The following is an 18,875-nucleotide window of genomic DNA, read 5'->3' as shown; positions in this document are numbered from 1 at the left end:
CCGTAACCATCAGCTTGGTCAACATCTTCATCCTCAGTTTCCATACTTCTCTGCGTTTTCCCTTTCTCAGGTATGAATGCTCCACCTTCTCTTAGCTTTATCCGCCGTTTCCACCTTCATCCGTCGTTGCCTGTTTAAAGTGTTTATTCATCAGAGTGCAAATGTATAAACCCTTCCTCAGAGTTTCTCCAAATAACATTATAGTTTTCCTTTCTCTTTCGTAATCGTTTTCTGCAAAATATTGTTTAAGCCACCGCCTGCAACCGGACAAAATATATTTTTTCTGCATTTCTTTCTCCAAACAACATATAGTTGATGCTACAGCACATATGTGATACTTTATGTTTTATGTTTTATGTTTTATGGCTTCAAAATATAGTGTTCCTCTCATTTTATGTTTTGAAATGCCCTGATCTGGAAATATGTCTATAAACTATGCTCTGGAAATTTTTCTTTTATCTCTTTTTTCTTATACTTTCCATCTATAGCAGCGAAAATGTCAAGACCTCCCATTTTGATTAAAGATTTGGTCAAGGGAAATCAGGTCTGGAAAATGCACATTAGGGTGGTGGATTTGTGGGTTGTTAGTGAGAAAAATGGTCAAAAACACCTTGAAGCAGTTATAGTGGATGCAAAGGTTGCGTTTTTACCATCTTTTTTATATTTTCTGAATTTTTCTGCCTTTTTTCATGTGTTGCATTTTCTTAGTTCTTACTGAAATTATTGTGCATTTGACAGGGTGACAAGATTCATGTCACCACTTGGGGGAGAGACTTCCAAGATTGGATTGAGGTAGTCAAGGAGCATGAGACGTATTACCTTTATAATGGAGATCCAGTTGATAATGATGGCCCTTTCAAAATCTGTGTTAACCCACTAAAACTCATATTCAATGGAGGGACTACCGTGTCAAAAGTGGCGATACCGGAAATACCAACTCACAACTACACTTTTCACCCTATTGCGAGTTTTCTCAAAGGAGAATTCAAGCGTGACATGTTGTATGGTACGATATACTTTCTGTTATTTACTTCAATCCATATACAGTTGTATTTTCTCATTGATAGTCTATGCATGTTATACTTTCAGATGTCATTGGTGTATTACAAGATGTTTTGAAAACCCAGACGGGAGGTGGCGGTAGGAAATCATGCGTTAATATCACTTTGCGTGATGTAGAAGGCAATGTGATCGAGCTGGTCTTATGGGAGGATTACGCCAAACAGTTCGTCACCTACACTACCCCTAACAACTTTGCCGGTCCTACTATAATTGTTTTGACACATTCATGGTGCAAGACTAATGCAGGTATTTTAAAAGTACATTTTGTGTTTGTGCTATTTAGTGAATGTTTGTTGTTTCTTTTATTGATGCATGCTGTTTCATATATTCACCAAATTTTCAACACTATATATTCCAGTTTCCGGTTTACCTTGTCTTTCGAACGCATGGAACGGTTCTAAACTTTACATCAACTTGGAACATCCACAAGTTGATGAATTCAAAGCTAGGTAATATGCTATTAACCTACAAGTATTTAAGAACTATGTACAATCTGTTACATACATAAAACTTGCTTTCCTTGACCTTTTTTTCAGTTTTGGATCCAACCTACCTGTTGCTTCACAATCATTGACTTGCGATTCATCGGTTCAATCTAATAACAATTTTTGGACCAAATTGTCTGAGGTCAAGAGTATATGTGCAGTATCTAAATTTGGAAGGGTTTGACTTTTAATACATTGTTTGAATAATTATTTCTATTTGTATTACATTTGTATCACAATGCATTGTTTAAGTTGTTAATGAGAATGTCTTTTGTATTTTCTTCATGACCATAGGACTGTTTTGCAACCACTATTGGAACTACCACTTTTTTTAATGCCTCCAGGTTTGGATGGTATTTTGAATCCAATGGAAATACGGAAGCTGAACGCGTTACTAAGTGAGTACCATTTCTTGCCCTTCCATGTTATGGTTAACCTTCCTATTGTCGCTTTGTATCAAAACTGACTTTTACCGTAACTTTTAGATTCAAACTTGAAGTTGAGGTGGAATATGATAACCATAAGGGGATATTTGTTTTTTGGGATAAGGATGTTATTCCTTATACTAAACAAACTGCTACCGAATTAAGAGAAATCATGAAGAAGGTGAGTTTCCGTTACCTTTTTATTTTTGCCTTACATTATTTCATTAATCTAATGTTACATGTCTGCTAATGCTTTGTTGTTTACTATAGGCTGGAGAGGACAATCCTAAGATTTGGCCTACTCACCTTGATGCGCTGTTGAATAGACAAATGGTGTTTCGTATCAAGTATCAATCACAATTCCGACGATTCTCTATCGTGAAGATACTTACTGAAGACGGCCTTTACAATAAGTTTGACACGTACCTTGTAGCAAATGAGGTTAGGAGTGTTTTTTAATGCATTATTTCCACTTATTCCCTAAAATGATTCCACTTGCATATTGTTACCCTACCAATTTATGTTTCTATTTAAATGTACATTTTTAAGGGAGTTAATCAAATCATATTTATATGTATACTTTACCATTATGTGTTCTAAGGTAACAACTGCTGATGATTTGGAAATGGACACAACTTCTCCATCTCTTAATCCAAACCAAGTAGGTTTATGCCATTTGACTTTGGTTTATTTACAAGAACACAAGCTTATCTGATTCTCCTTGGTAGCTCCTTCTTAAATCCATTTTATTTTGCATTTTTTAGGTCACACAAACTTGCGAACAATCAAGCGTTGCTCAACCAGATTCTGCTGCTAACCATAAGGGGAGTCCTTCTGCAAGCTGCAGCAGTACTCCTGCCAAGAGGATCGCTACGTCAACCTCAATCAACGATCTCATTCAGGCTGAAGAGCTCACTCCTAAACAATCGGCCACTAAGTCCAAGAATGGATAAAAGACAAAGCAACTCAAAAATGACTAATATGGTGGGTTTCTTACGGAAGTTTGCCTCTTATTTTGGTGCTTAACAAGCATATCACCCTTTGTAAGGTTACAATCCAACTATTAAAATAGTTTTTTGTTGGCCAAAGTCAATTTGAATTTGAACATGCCCTGTCTAATGCTTCTAAACTACTGAACTCATATTTGAGCAACTTTTATAATGATTCTTAATTGTCTAATGCCTATTGTATTACCTGATGTTTATAATCCACTACATTTTAGAATATACGCCAGCTGAATAATGCATCTACCAGTATGAGGTTTCTATATGAGGTCAGGAAAGTTATGCATGTTGTAAGACATAGTTATGTCATGCAATAGGAAAAAGTGAATAGATAATCTTTGCTACATACGATTACTTATTGAATACTCTTTACAGCTGCATACCTTTGTAAAAAAATGAATATTCTGTCTATGTTAGAGACCCGTAGCAGCTGCATGCCTTCATTGTGATACCAGAATTATGGCAGACCTAAGACAACTCCATATCTTCATTAATAGTTTTGAAATATAGTGCACCTGAAAACACTACAGTCTTTATGGTGTTTCAATATTTTTGATATGTGCTTCAAGATTACTTCTACAGTTTTCAGTTTTGTTCACAATCATGCATTGGCAAAACTTTAGTTAATCAAATCAATTCTGGTTCATAGAGTGCATTTGAAGACATAATTTTCTCCTTTATTGGTCATACATAGAATACATGAAGGCAATCAAGTGCTATCGAAATGCACTGAAAGAGGATCCCGACTATATTGAATTTTCTCCTTTCTTAATGTTCATGTCCATTTACCTTCAAAAGTTAAATTCTAATATCAAAACATTTACCATCATTTCTATATGCAAATGTTCATAGTTGCTGTCAGTTTTGCATCTCAGCCATTTAGACATTGAATGAAAGTATATAATCATAAGAATTGTCACTGCAATAAAGATTTTTAGATTTCATGCATTTTCTATTATGAAGATAAAACCTTTTGAGACAGTCTATTGCATGATTTTGCATGTCTGCCATTTATACATAGAATGGAAGTTTACAATATATGTATTTTCATATTACACAATAGAATTTTCAAATTACATTAGGATCATCACCTTTATTTGCAGTCTATTAACTGATATTGGTTCAGCACTTTTGTGAGTTTGAATCCTTTTTTTTCATTCAATGTGACTTAACAGACATCATGCAGGGATTACTTTCAACGCAAAATCAAAAAACTAAATGCAAACATGTTGAACTTCATGGATAAAACCAATGTTGTCTTATATGTTTTTTTATTTCCCATCTGTTTGAACTTTTGACTAATAGATATTGTTTGTGCCCATTGGTAACTACATTTATGCTTTTGACTAATTTCTTGGTTTCCCTGCTACAGACCAGCGTAACAGACTCGCTTTTTGCCTTTTACCTTCATCTTGGATGAGCCAAAGTACAAAGTCTAATCAGCCATAAATGCTAAGCTTATTTTCCCACGGTAAGTTCCTGTTTTTATTGATTTGTTCAGCTGTTACGGAGTATTATGTACCTTTACATAAAGTTAAACCATGCTTTACTTAGTATGTCAGCATCCTAAGGATAACCGGCTGGGAGTTGTCATTCTGTGCAACATGTTGACAGCTATTGCTGCTGGAGCAGACTGCTGAAATTTAATGGCTGGCAGTCTTTTTCTACATGTAGACTTACACATATAGTCAATAGTTTTATATGAACTAAAGTTTCTTTTAGCTTGAATGATACTTGCAATTTTTAGATAAGTAGTTCTAAAAAATATGATTCAGTCTTGCCATGTCTTTAGGTATACTAGCATTTTTTAGTTAAGTTGTGAACAATACTCAGAATATGAAAATTGATACGGCTGGACCATAGTTAGTTTCCTACAATTTCTAATTAAAAAATCACAATCTTTCACCTAATAGACTTTTGGCCTATTCTCACACCTTGAGCCAACCGTGTTATTACTAATTGTTATCAATAAATTAATAAATTAATAGACTTTGGCTTTACATATCACTTTTACCATTTCCAATTTAATGACTTGTCAGTTTTGCTTGACATATCTTTAGGTTTATTACTCATGTGCATGCTGATATTTGTTTACTTTTTTTTAAGTAGATAGCCATTTTGGATTTTGTTTTATCTTGCTGTTTAAAAACTCGATTTGCATTTAGTTTTATTATTATCAAAGATCTTCAATAAAGTACTAAATAAAATTGCACGAAAGGGATGTGTTATATTTTATACTAAGTGAAATTAAAAATAATAAGACAAATCTATATTTCACCTTTAACAAGTTGCTGAGGAAATGAGGCTTATGGGATGCTTGTCTTCCATATGAGGACAGATTTCTCATACTGTTAACTCCTAAACAAATCGGATTGACAGGTAAAAATATTCATTGTTCTTAAAATATATGCAGCTAAGCACATCAATGGAACATAAGCAACTATTTGGTTGTTCTGTCTATAACACTCTAAAGGATTCACCACAGATAATCATGAGATCTTTATGAACAATTACTATGCATCCCTTCCTATATAACACATGAATCTAACCATGGTACTACCTAACCTTAGGATGTTTTTTTAATTTTGAAATAGATAATAAAGTGATTGTGGTTAAGTTACTCACCTTAGTTTGAAATGCTAACAAGGATTGGTATGAATGATGGTTATCTCAATTCAGGAGAACATCATAGCAGAAACATGATAAACATTCCTCTACTCAAGGTCAATTTATATAGTTATGAATATGTTACCAACCTTACAATAAATTCGGTAGGTTTAAGTCATTTATGATAATCCAACCACCAAAGTATATGTGTTTATTTATTAAGACAATGTGCCTGTCATGAACTTTAATATTATTGAATTCTGTATGAAGGAGATTGGTACATTAAATGCATGGTAAGAGGGATTGTCAATAGGACAATATGTGCACAGTTATAGATTAATATTCTGTGGATTTTAATTACACCTTCTAACTCTATTAAAATTAAATTTGGTGGTTTGTTGTAGCTCTCTTAAAGTTGCAAGATATGGACCCGTTTGACAGAAAACGTAACGCGAAAAAGGCACGATCAAGAAGGTCAATGCTGTTGAAAGAGAGTCGTTCCAAACGTCAAAAATACAATCCTCACCAACAGTTGCCGCTTGATGCAATTATTAATACACCAATGTCATTCACGCCGAGGCAACCTTTGTCCGAGTTGACTCCATCATTTCAAAACAGTACTACAAGAACGATAATTTCTGGACAGTCAGTTGGTATAAGTGTAGCTTTTGAAGGTTCGGAACCTAGCGTAACAAGACACGCCTTTAAAACAAATATAAGGTCCCGACCGATAGATATTTTGGCAACAAATCTATTTTCAAAATTTGCATCCAGTTCTACGGCGAAGGAAAATGAGGGATTTACTCCTTCCTCATTGAAAGCTAATCAAAACCGGTCTCCTCATGAAATCATCGTCGGTGAAGCTGGAAGTTCTTCTACGATACACACGTTAGTGCCATTCATTAACTATTTCACACCAACTTAGTTACTCACCTCTATATATTTCTCTATGTATCCCTTACTTGCTTATCAAGATAACACATTTAACTATTTATTTTACTATGCTATTGGTGGATGTCCCATTAACTTGTGTGTCAAGTTAAGCTTGAAACAAATTACTCAAGAATCAGATAATTCAAAGATGCCCCATGAAAGTGGATTATATTTTTGTAAACTAATATTGTATAACCATTAACTCAATGTGTAACCATTAACTCAATTTTTATAGGCTTGAAAGTTGATTACATCCCTGTTTATAATGGTTTCCATGGTTTTATGGTTAACAGCTTACCACTAATTCTCAGACCAGTGCGAGGTAGGCCTAAGAATCACTATGGAGTTCCAAATATGGCTAGGAACTTAACCAGAAAGTTTCCTATACCGGAAAGAGAGGAAGGGCATCACACAGCGAAGCTGAACCTTGGTTACACCGGACAAACAAGGTACATAAGTGCCTTGACATTGCAAAACTACATTGCTTCCCACCTTACCTGAAATAAAATGTTAACCAAAATTATATTATGTTTTGACCTTAACTTTTTTTGTCGTCCGTTCTTTAATCCATACTGTTTTATATGAGGCAGTAATCCAACAATGGTAGAGCAACAACCGTGCCATACAAACCAATCATCAACTGCCATAGCAAGACCGAGGTATGGGAAAGTCGCAACACCTTACTGTTTTCAACTATTGATTAATAGTTTAGGGCCAATCTTATTGCACAGACTAGGACCTGTTTATTTTCAATATATTAAGTCTCAGAAAGGAATTTTGATATGTGGCTTGATCTATAGGCATTAATACTTAGTTTGAGGATGCTTATAACTTCACTTTGTTTGGCTGAACTCAAATTCACATTTATTCCGCTCAAGAAGAATAGGTAACCTTAATTATTTCAAAAGGGTTGTATACATTGTTGCTCTAAAAATAATATGTTTTAAACATTGCTGTGTAGGAATAATAACCTAATAATAACCTACAATTTAAACAAGAATAGGTGTCTGGTTTAGGACCTGTTTTAGGACTTAAAACCATTTGAAATATGTGGAGGAATACATACTGTATTTTTGAGATTCAATAAGTTCTAAATCAGAGATGCATATTATATGGGCTTGAGGTTTTTCATCAAATTGTGCAAGACATTGACTGGAAATGTAACTAACTAAACTTTCACACAGTTGTGTTGATGCTCCCAAACGACCTAGAGGCAGGCCAAGAAAACAAATGCCACTTCCAGAGTCGGGGCTGAATTTGAATACACCGCAACCCAGCCAAACAAGTAGGCGGATGCAACCCATTCCAAATCATACACCCAGACCAAGGTACCAAACATGATGTCCTTCATTTTATATAATGCCTACTGTTTTAATATAACTGATGCATGCGTTGTTTCAACAGTAACATCATTAACACACCGCCACCTGCTCGGCAAATAGGAAAGATATCCAACAATCATGTTTCTCACGAGGTAACGCAAATGTCACAGTCCACGACTAATCACCATCGTAGAACGGAGCCGGCCTGTCCTATTTTTACACCTTCAATTAATATGGATTTTAATAGCGACTCCGATGAGGACAGCGACTACGACCCGTTTGCAGGTATTTTTGAGTAGTGTTCTATCACTCAGAATTTTATTGAATAAACCTATTTTAATTGTAACTGTGAATAGAACGTGTCTCCCAATTAAACGGCATTGTCTCATGTCGGAAATTCCTGTGTATGTTTATTACAGCATACCTATCTGTGGTGTCGTTTTCTTTACCTCCCCGTTTCACTTGGGAGGACGGCACGCTAGACCCTTCACGCGAAATTTGGAAGGAGAATGCGCCCGTGGTGGGATGAATTTTGTTTCAGTTCTTCCTACGATATCACACGAACTTTCTTATTGGTCCTACGAGTAGGAAAGGGAAAAAAAGATCTCAACTAAACCCTAGGAGTTTGCTAAGTGTGGGGATTTCACCTAGACTAGAAATTCTGGAGTCCGTGGAGTCGGTTATACATAGGGAAGTGTTTAAACACCCTACATATCTGTAGTACTCTACAGGAACCTTCTCTGTGTCATTGTGATTGTGTTTACTGCTAATGATTGGGAAAGTTTCTCCTTTGTGTTAGGAGAGAGAATTGAATTGATTAAAGAAAGACAGACAGATAGACAAACTGACTATTTTTGGTATTTTATTAGCTCGCTGAGATTCCTTGTGAACCTCATGCCTACATATCCCTAGTGGAAGTCAGAGCTTAATGTAGTTCGGGGAACTAACTAGGGAAATTACTTATTTTTGGTGCCTTGCTTAAAGCTCAAGGTTGAAGCTTGGAATTAAATCTCTGTTTACAGTAAAGAGACATGAAATCATCTTTACAGAGAGGTATTTGTACTATTCTACCACAAACATTTAAAAGTGACAGAAAAGCTAAAAAAATGATGTTTCATTAAGAGGGGAGTCTACTTGGTTGATCAAGTATGACAGCCATCGTGCCTCTAAAATGAAAGAAAGATGCTCATCCAAATTAGGGAAAGTGTACAAGTCTGGGGATGTGCCAGAGCATGTCTTTCAGAGTCCTAAATGGGAGACTTTGAATGAAATTGAAATTGAAATGTTTGTTTGTTTGAATGTGGTAGAGTAGTAAAAATATCTCTCTATAGAGATAAGCTATGTCTATCTACTGTATAAAAGATTTGACTTTAGCTGGCTTGTATGAGGCTCAAGCTTGAGGCTTTTTGATTGACTTCTTAATTATTATTGACTCTGGGAGATGACTCCACTGGGGATTAATTACAGGGTATTTTAGTGTTCTGTACAAAGCCCAGCATTGAGGCTGACTCTACTTAGGGAGACTCTATTTGTGTGCCTTGTACAAAGCCCAAGGTTGTGGCTGATTGCTGAGGATAATTGAATGAATGACTCTATTTTATGTGCCTTGTACAAAGCCCAAGGTTGTGGCTGACTCTAGCTAGGAAAAAAAACATTATTTTCTGCCTTGTACAAAGCCCAAGGTTGTGGCTGACTCTTAAATAAACTGAGTATGGATGACTCTATGGGGAAAAGATCCTAGGTGTTAGGAATCTTTGACACATGAAAATATGGTTTATCTGCCTTGTACAAAGCCCAAGGTTGTGGCTACTGAATGATGAAGAACTCACTGGGGAGACTCTATTATCTGCCTTGTACAATGCCCAAGGTTGAGGCTGACTCTTGACAGGGGAGTTTTATTGTTTGGGTGCCTTGTATGAAGCCCAAGGTTGAGGCTAACTGTTTTTGTTGGTTTTGACTCTACTGAGGAGGTTTTATTTATTGAAAGACTGTTTTTTCTTTGGAAGCTAACCCTTTCCAGGGATTTTGACTCAGCTGGTGAATTTGTCTGTTAAAAGACTGACTTTATCATGTTTTTGGAGGCTGACCCCTTCCAGGGGTTTTGACTCTTTTTTTGGGGAAATTATCTCCTAAGAGAAATGAATCTTTATTTTTTTGACATTTTTTATTAATTGACTTTGGAGGCTAACCCTTTCCAGGGATTTATATTAAAAATGAAAGAATGTGTGGAAGCTAACCCTTTCCAGGGATTTATATTAAAAATGAAAGAATGTGTGGAAGCTAACCCTTTCCAGGGATTTATATTAAAAATGAAAGAATGTGTGGAAGCTAACCCTTTCCAGGGATTTTGTTGACATGAATGGCAGAAAGATTATCTAATGGAGACTTCTTGTTTAAAGCCCAAGATGAAGGCTGACACATGCTGAGGAGAAAACAAACATAGATCCTAGACTCTGCTAAGGAAGATTGATGAAGATAAGGGTGATAGAGACTGTCCATGTCTCTCATTCCAAAAGGTGTACTCAATGCAAAATTGAGACAAACTTAGCTTGTTTAAAGTCTGGTTTAAATTGGAAGAAACTCACCAGGGTAGGCTAAAAGGTGACTAAAGACCTGTTCCTATGTTTATAAGAAACCTGATGGGTCCTTGTATACAAGCTCAAGAGGAAGCTGGAAATGCTTTTTAAGAAGCCTGTGGGTCCTTGTACAAAGCCCAAGAGGAGGCTAATCGAGGGTCCTTGTTATAGCACAAGAGAAAGCTATGTAGTTTTGAACTTATTTTGGCTCTAAGCAAATGGGTAAGAGGTTTCACCGGGAATAATTCCTCTTTGGGTGGATGTGTCCTATATTTTTGGATTCTAAGGTTTTTACCAAGATGTTTCACCGGGAATAGTTCATCTTGGGGGTTTGAACTACAGATCTCTAATTAGGAAAGAGCCTTCACCGGGAAGACATTCTCAATCCTAGGTCATATTCCTATAATATATATAGTTTAACTGTCCTAAGGTTTATACTCAAACGTAGTTCTAAACTAATATATGCATAGTTTATATTTGACAGTAATTTAAATAAAGACTGTAAATTGAAAGCTTGTAAAGCCTAACCTGGATGGAGTGGAGGCCATTGAAGAAGTATGTACAGAGCCTCAACAGTAATTTTTGTTGTTTTGTTGATAACAGTTGAATATATATATGATAAACAGTTAATGGTTTTTGAAAACAGAAGAAGTGAAGATGGACAAAGGTCACATAGGTATCTGAAGAGTTTCACCGGGAATAATGCCCTTCAAATACCAGAAGAATGTTTTGAAAACAGAAAGAAGATTTTGAAAATACAGTTTTGAAAACAAGCTAAGAAGAGAAGGTGTTTGGGACTTACACTCTATTAGAGGCCCAGTACTTTACAGTACTGGTGTAAAAGCAATTTGAAAAATGATTTGGAATGATGCAAGGTTTTGTTGTTTGAAAACCCTAATCATTTGATTTAATCAGAGATTGAAAAATAGTTTTGAGAATTGACAAAAGTCAACTTAATTAAAGTAAAAATAAAGATTTTTACTCAATTAAGACCTAAGCAAATAGGGTTTTATCATGGACTTTATTTACAAAATGATTAGGTTAAAACAAAGTAAAATATGTATTTAAAGTATTTAAGAAAACACCTAAAACATACTATTTTAAACCTAATAAAAATATATGAAATAAATGACATTTTTATGATTTTTTTGATTATTCATAAAATAGATATGTTAAATGACAAGTGTGTAAAAAATGAAGTGAAAATAAATTAATTTGATAGGTTAAATAATTATGTGAAGTTTGTGAGAAAAATGAAAGAAATTGGTGTTAAAAAAAATAGTTTTGGCCCTTGGAAGGTTTGAACCCACGCCCTCTAGGTCACTCACTCAAAATAATACCACTGGGCCAAGGCGCGCTTGGTGTTAGTAACTTGCACTCATTTGATTATGTTTCAAAACAAGTAGTAAATCTTTGAAAAAATAAAAGAATCAAAAAGTCTGGGGCGAGGGGGATTCGAACCCCAGACTTTGGGCATGAGGAGACTAAGAGCGCATGTGTGGCCACTGGGGCAAATTATTCAGTCGTTTATAAAACGCCTATCACTCAAAATAAAATAAACTCTGCCCTGAGATTTGAAATTTGCGCGCCACCACCATTGTCATCTTCTTCCTCAAGCTCCAACGATTTGAATTTCTGAACTCTCTCAATTCTCAACCATTTGCAACGATATAAAGACCAAACTTGCTCTAAATTCACTCACGATTCTAAATATGTAACTAACATGTATTGATATTAACTACATCTAACTAATTTACCAGAAATCGTGAAGAACCCTAAAATTTCAAAATCAAATTAAACGACTATACTAAAAGATAAATGAATGATGATAGAGGGTTTTCACTCCTCTGATGATGCTGAACAAGATAGAATCGAGCTATTTCACAAAGAGTACTTAAATTAGAGAGGTGGGGTTCAGAAACTTACCTCTGAAAATGGAGGTCGTGAGGATGATGGAGAGCACCTGGGCTTGAATGAATGATCTCAATAGCTTCCCTGAGACTCAATGATGCTAACTGAATGCTTATTGTAGCCTGAATCCTTCTGAATTGTTCTATGGACCTCCCTCGATTTCAGCTTCAAGTGAACATGGAGGTTGTTGATTCTTGAGTTACAGATGAGCTGCAGCCATCTGGTTAGCTTCACTATGACCTGAGGAGTGTGTCTGGATGATTGGCTTGGCTCGGAACCTCCTGAATTACTCCATGGACCTCCAACTGCAAATGCTCCAAAGTGAGAGCAACAATGGTGTTCCTCCACTTACAGAAGTGATCCAGGTGCTTGGATCACCTCAAATGACCTCCCTTGAGATGTTAGAATGTTCACTTCCCAAAGATGAGCTCTGGTTTGAAGAAATCGATTCTTCTTGCCAAAGAACTTTGAAAAACAATGAACATGAGAAGAGAAAGAGAAAGCAAGGAATATGGTTGCTTTGGTGTGTTTTTGAATGAGGAATGCCTCTGTATTTATAGGCAAATGGATGCAGATCAATTGGCTGTGGTGAGCTTGCTTAGTGTAGTGAGTTTGGTTTCTTAGCCATGAAGAAATTCAAAGAATCTCCAAAATGCAATGATGCATTTTCGGGCTAGCTTCCCCTATCCATTGATTCTATCTGATCTTAGGGGACATTTCAGATGCAAAGTGAGCTCTAATTGGTTGATGAGAAGATTCCTTGGGTGATTCATCAATTTGCCATAAATTCACAAATGTAATCATTACATAATCACATGTTCTTGTTTTTAGAATCTTCTTCAATTCTTATGGCATGGTGAAAATGAATGCATGGCATGGTTTCAGATGTGTTATGGGTCGTGTAGCATCCATAAGAGAGGTTATTTGCACAAAATTTGCAAAGTCCAAAAGTGTCCATGACCTATAATTTTACTTCATGAGGCCAACTTTGAACAAGCATAACTCTTAGCTCAAATTGAATTTGGAGAAGGTTGAACACAATTTGGAAAGCCCTAAACATCTACTTTAAATCATTAGTTTATGTCTTCTTCAGAATCATTTGGGAAATTTGTGAAAAATGAGCCCAAAGTTGGATGAAAACTAGGTTAAAACACTTAGAAAAATTTCTAAGTGTTTATGACCTAAACTTCAAAATTTCCAAAACTTCATAAATGATTGATCTTTTGAAAAAAGTTCCTTTGTAAGATGTTGTTTTATTTTGCAAGATCTACAACTTTCATGTTGGAAGTTTTTTGAGTTGTGTAGGTGAAATTTTGAGTTCTCACCATGCCTTCAAAAACCCTAATTCCCGACTTTTTGCTCCTTGATGAATTTCTTTGAATTTCTTTGGTCAAATGACTTTAATATCCATATATTGATGATATTGATCTTTGAAAGTCATTTTTTGACCAAAAACCTTAAAAGTCAAAGGTGATCCCATACAGTTGACTTTTGCCTGACAAAGTGAATTTTTGGACTTTTGTGTAGAAACAAGATCTTATCCTCAAATGAATGATGTAAATGGATTATATTGAGGTAGTAGAGATTCTTGAATCATGTCTTGAGTTTTGGATTCATGCCCTGATTAAAAGTCAACTATCTTGGTGAATTAGGTCAAAAACCCTAATTTGTCGACCATGTGAAAATAATGACTGTAGACTTTGAATTGAAGTGTGATATCTAGTAGATCTTGTAATATGAGATATTGGAAGATGATTGATGTCTTTGAATGATCTCTTGGGGCTTTTTAGGGTTTCCCAAAGGTGATCCCTGATTTTAGTCCTTGATAGGCTCCAAACCCTAGTCTGTTGATCTGAGTAATCCTGTGCTTAGATGACTGGGTGTCTTAATCAATCATAGGTGTAATAATGAGGCTTTTGAGTCTTATGATTGTATTAGAGACTAATCCCTCTATTGATTGATCCTTTGCCTGAGTTTTCTTGTCTTTGAACACCCTCGATTGAATGTCAGGCTGCTCTGGGTACTTGCTTTGACTTGATGAAAATCCTGAAGATATGTCATCTCAGGGGGGTCAAAAATTAGGGTATGACAGATGCCCCTATTTAAGTTTCTTTTATCTGGAGGGAGAGAGATTGAGATCTCGATCTCTCCTGCGTAAAAGAGACTTAAATATCAAAGAATGCCCGAATTTTGGGCGCTCCTGAGATGATAAAATCTTTGCATGATTTGATCCCGTTGTCGCACTTGGCGGGGGATGAGGAGACAAACTCCTGCAGAAATACTTGATGTGGATTCTGGTGAATGGATGGCAATGTCGCAATCCATCTTTTTTAACTAAGTGTTAACACTTAGAAAAAGGTAAACAACCTCCTCTCGTTCCGGATGTCCATATCTCGAAACTGGTCTTAGTTGCGTTTGGACAATATCTCAGATAAAGAGAAAATTTCCAAAGGTTTGTTTCCTCATCAAACTTCTTACCAGCGCTTGGAGGTAAGATGCCATTTGACGGCTGTAGAGAAACTTTAAAGGTTTGTTTCCTCGTCAAACTTCTTACCAGCGCTTGGAGGTAAGATGCCATTTGACGGCTGTAAAGAAACTTCAAAGGTTTGTTTCCTCGTCAAACTTCTTACCAGCGCTTGGAGGTAAGATGCCATTTGACGGCTGTAAAGAAACTTCAAAGGTTTGTTTCCTCGTCAAACTTCTTACCAGCGCTTGGAGGTAAGATGCCATTTGACGGATGTAAAGAAACTTCAAAGGTTTGTTTCCTCGTCAAACTTCTTACCAGCGCTTGGAGGTAAGATGCCATTTGACGGCTGTAAAGAAACTTCACCATCTTCCCTTTTGACTTGACGTCTTTGAAAGAATGTCATATGGCCTCATGATCTTTTGAGGGGCTAATGACTTTGTTTGAAGGCGGACGAACTGTTTTTGGGGTGAAAACTGCCATTCGTCAACTGATGCCTGGGGAATCAACGAACTGTTTTCCTAAGAGGAAAACTGCCATTCATCGACTCTGTGGGGAGTTAAACATCCCAGAAACAGACAAACTGTTCGAAGAAACTGCCATTTGTCGATCTCTTGAGTATTTAACAGACAAACTATCTTTTCTTGGGAAAAGACTGCCATTTGCCAATTGCTAGGGGAGCAAACTGTCTTCTACTGGGAGAGACTGCCATTTGTCGACCCTGTCATGAAAGAAAGTGAGCAAACTGTCTTCTGCTGAAAGAGACTGCCATTTGCTGACTTTGTTATGATAGAAAGTGAGCAAACTGTCTTCTGCTGAAAGTGACTGCCATTTGCTGACTCTGTTATGATAGAAAGTAAGCAAACTGTCTTCTGCTGAAAGAGACTGCCATTTGCTGACTCTGTTATGATAGAAAGTGAGCAAACTGTCTTCTGCTGAAAGAGACTGCCATTTGCTGACTTTGTTGGGGAATCTGAACTATCTTCTGGACGAAGACTACCATTCGCTGACTCCGCTGGGGAATCATTTGTCGATCTGCTGGGAGATTCTGAATTTTTCTTTGACAAGAAGTGGCACCTTTTGACCCTGCTGGGGAAATACCAAACCTGTAGGGAATTCCAAAATGCGAAGCAGACTATCTTATCTGAAGAAGACTGTCGAGTGTCGCTCTGCAGGAGATTCTCGGCTGAGGAATTCCAAAAGTGAACAAACTATCTCTTTGAGGGAGACTACCATCTGTTGACTTGTTTGGTGAGATCCTTGTGTATGAACTGTTGTTTCGAAGGAAAAAGTTTCTCCGGAACTTGCAGGGGAAACTTGAGTTCATGCCTCAATGACTTAGGCATTCACAGGATCAAAGCCTGATTCGGCTATGCAATTATGATGTAATGTATGCATGAATATTATGACAATGATAGAATGTAAAGTGAATGTGAATAGAATTGTCGCAGATGTAAAATCCTATGATACGACTTGAATTCTTGTTGATCAGAAGATGTCCTCTTCTTGTAGTTCGAACTTTCTTGGGAATACCTGGTTATCAGTTGTCCGCTGTCCGAAATGAGTAATATGAATTGAAGTAAAGATCCGTCATCGGGAGATGTTCGCAAAGCGACCTCATGGGGAAAACTTGATTCCCGGAGTCTCAACCGTTCTCGGAGCAACTATTTGCATTCTTCCTATTGTTTGTAAACCTTAGAAAGAAATTTCACCTTTATTTTTGCAAGTAAATTCATTTTTATTTTATGAAAACATTTGTTTCAAGAAAATGACTGTTTAAACTTAAAATGCATTCCAAGAAACTGAATAAGACTAGATTGCAAAGGAAAAGCACAAGGCTCAAATTATTATATATGGAATGGTAATCAGCCAAATGCTTGATTCCATGGAGTATTTACAAAAGTTGGAAATTGGTAATTTTCGGGAAAAGGGCTACGATGAAACGTGACGACCGTTATCTTTCCCTTCCGCTCCGAGTTGCGCTGTATTCGTGCTTCGTAGAAGATGACCTACTGCTGATGAATACTCCGCTATGGATTTTGAATGATCAAGTGTGTCCTGAACACAGTTACTTGCCATATATCCCTAACTTTTGCGTAAACTACCCCTTTCGGGTTTTAAGTCTACCGGGATTGATATATTTTTTTTTTATGTCTCTAATTTTTGCCTGAATCGCCCTTTCGGGTTTTCGATTCACCGAGACGCTCTTTTTTTCCTAAGTCGCTCTTTGCGAGTTTTCAACTTAGCGAGCTGTTCTTTTAATTATTTAGGCGAAGTATTTCTTGACTGCGTCGACGTTCACAGGACGGGTGAATTCTTCTCCATCCATAGTCGTGAGTATTAAGGCTCCTCCTGAGAAAGCTCTCTTGACCACGTAGGGGCCGTCATAATTGGGAGTCCATTTCCCTCTCGAATCTGTGAGAAAAGATTGAATCTTTTTGAGTACAAGGTCGCCTTCTTTGATTGTGCGAGGTCGAACCTTTTTGTCGAAAGCTTTCTTCATTCTTTGTTGATATAGCTGACCGTGGCATAAAGCTGTCATGCGCTTTTCTTTGATTCAGTTCAATTCATCGAATCTGCTTTGACACCACTCGGCTTCTGTTAATTTTGCCTCCATCAAAACTCTCATTGATGGAATCTCAACCTCTATAGGTAGGACTGCCTCCATGCCATATACAAGGGAGAAAGGAGTTGCTCCAGTCGAAGTACGTACTGATGTACGGTAACCATGAAGAGCATACGGGAGCATTTCATGCCAATCTTTGTAAGTGATGATCATCTTCTGAATGATTTTCTTGATGTTTTTGTTAGCTGCTTCTACAGCTCCATTCATCTTTGGTCTGTAAGGAGATGAGTTGTGATGTTCGATCTTGAATTCTTCACAAAGCTCCTTCATCATTTTGTTATTCAAATTTGACCCATTGTCAGTGATTATCTTGCTAGGAATGCCATAGCGACAGATGATGTGATTCTTGATAAACCTGACGACAACTTGTCTTGTAACGTTTGCATATGAAGCTGCTTCAACCCATTTGGTGAAATAGTCTATGGCTACCAAGATGAAGCGATGTCCGTTGGACGCTTTTGGTTCGATCATTCCAATCATGTCGATTCCCCACATGGAGAAAGGCCAAGGGGAAGAGAGTATGTTGAGAAGAGATGGTGGCACATGAATTCTATCGGCGTAGATCTGACATTTGTGACACCTCTTTGCGTACTGGTAGCAATCTGACTCCATCGTCAGCCAATAATATCCTGCTCTCAGTATTTTCCTTGTCATGGTATGTCCATTGGTGTGAGTACCAAAGGAACCTTCATGTATTTCTCTCATGAGTATTTCTGCTTCTTTTCTGTCAACACATCTGAGCAGAACCATGTCGAAGTTTCTCTTGTACAGAACATCTTCATTCAGGAAGAATCTACAAGCTAACTTTCTCAAAGTCTTTCTATCTTTCTTTGATGCCCCAAGAGGGTACTCTTGCTTTTGAAGAAAGTTCTTGATGTCGTGATACCACGGTTTGTCGTCGATGATTGCTTCTACTGTGAAAACATGAGCGGGCCTATCCAGGCGCATAACATCGATCCGAGGAATGTCATTCCAATGATTTATCCTAATCATGGAAGAGAGTGTGGCTAATGCATCAGCCAAATTGTTTTCTTCACGAGGAATGTGATGAAAATCTACCCTGTCGAAGAATGGTAATAATCTTCTCGCGTAGTCTTTGTAAGGAATTAGCCCTGGTTGGCGTGTTTCCCATTCTCCTTTGATTTGATTGATGACCAAAGCAGAATCTCCGTATACATCCAAGTGTTTGATTCTTAGATCCATGGCTTCTTCGAGACCCATGATGCAAGCTTCATATTCGGCCTCATTGTTTGTGCATTTGAAAGTTAATCTGGCAGTAAATGGAATATGGGTACCCTGAGGTGTAATAATGATTGCCCCAATTCCTCGTCCATAAGCATTGACAGCTCCGTCAAAGATTAAGCCCCACTGGGATCCTATCTCAGGTCCTTCGTCTGGTAGTGGCTCGTCGTAATCTTTCATCTTGAGGTACATGACGTCCTCGTCCGGAAAGTCGAAAC

The 18,875-nt window shown here is 37.1% G+C and overlaps 1 protein-coding gene across 1 annotated transcript; it reads left to right on the top strand.

The window, feature by feature from the left end:
* The first annotated feature begins 496 nt into the window (after positions 1–496).
* On the top strand, positions 497–2,925 carry LOC131597337 (uncharacterized). Its single transcript, XM_058870041.1, has 10 exons — positions 497–637; positions 739–1,006; positions 1,090–1,308; positions 1,421–1,511; positions 1,599–1,725; positions 1,842–1,945; positions 2,033–2,153; positions 2,243–2,413; positions 2,574–2,633; positions 2,737–2,925. The coding sequence occupies exons 1-10, from the start codon at positions 497–499 to the stop codon at positions 2,923–2,925; spliced, it is 1,491 nt and encodes a 496-aa protein (XP_058726024.1).
* Positions 2,926–18,875: the final 15,950 nt, after the last annotated feature.

The sequence above is a fragment of the Vicia villosa genome, linkage group LG4, assembly GCF_029867415.1.
Source record: "Vicia villosa cultivar HV-30 ecotype Madison, WI linkage group LG4, Vvil1.0, whole genome shotgun sequence".
NCBI classification, from domain to species: Eukaryota; Viridiplantae; Streptophyta; class Magnoliopsida; order Fabales; family Fabaceae; genus Vicia; species Vicia villosa.
The sequence above is the reverse complement of the archived record's forward strand: the minus strand, read 5'-3'. Positions and strand labels throughout refer to the sequence as shown.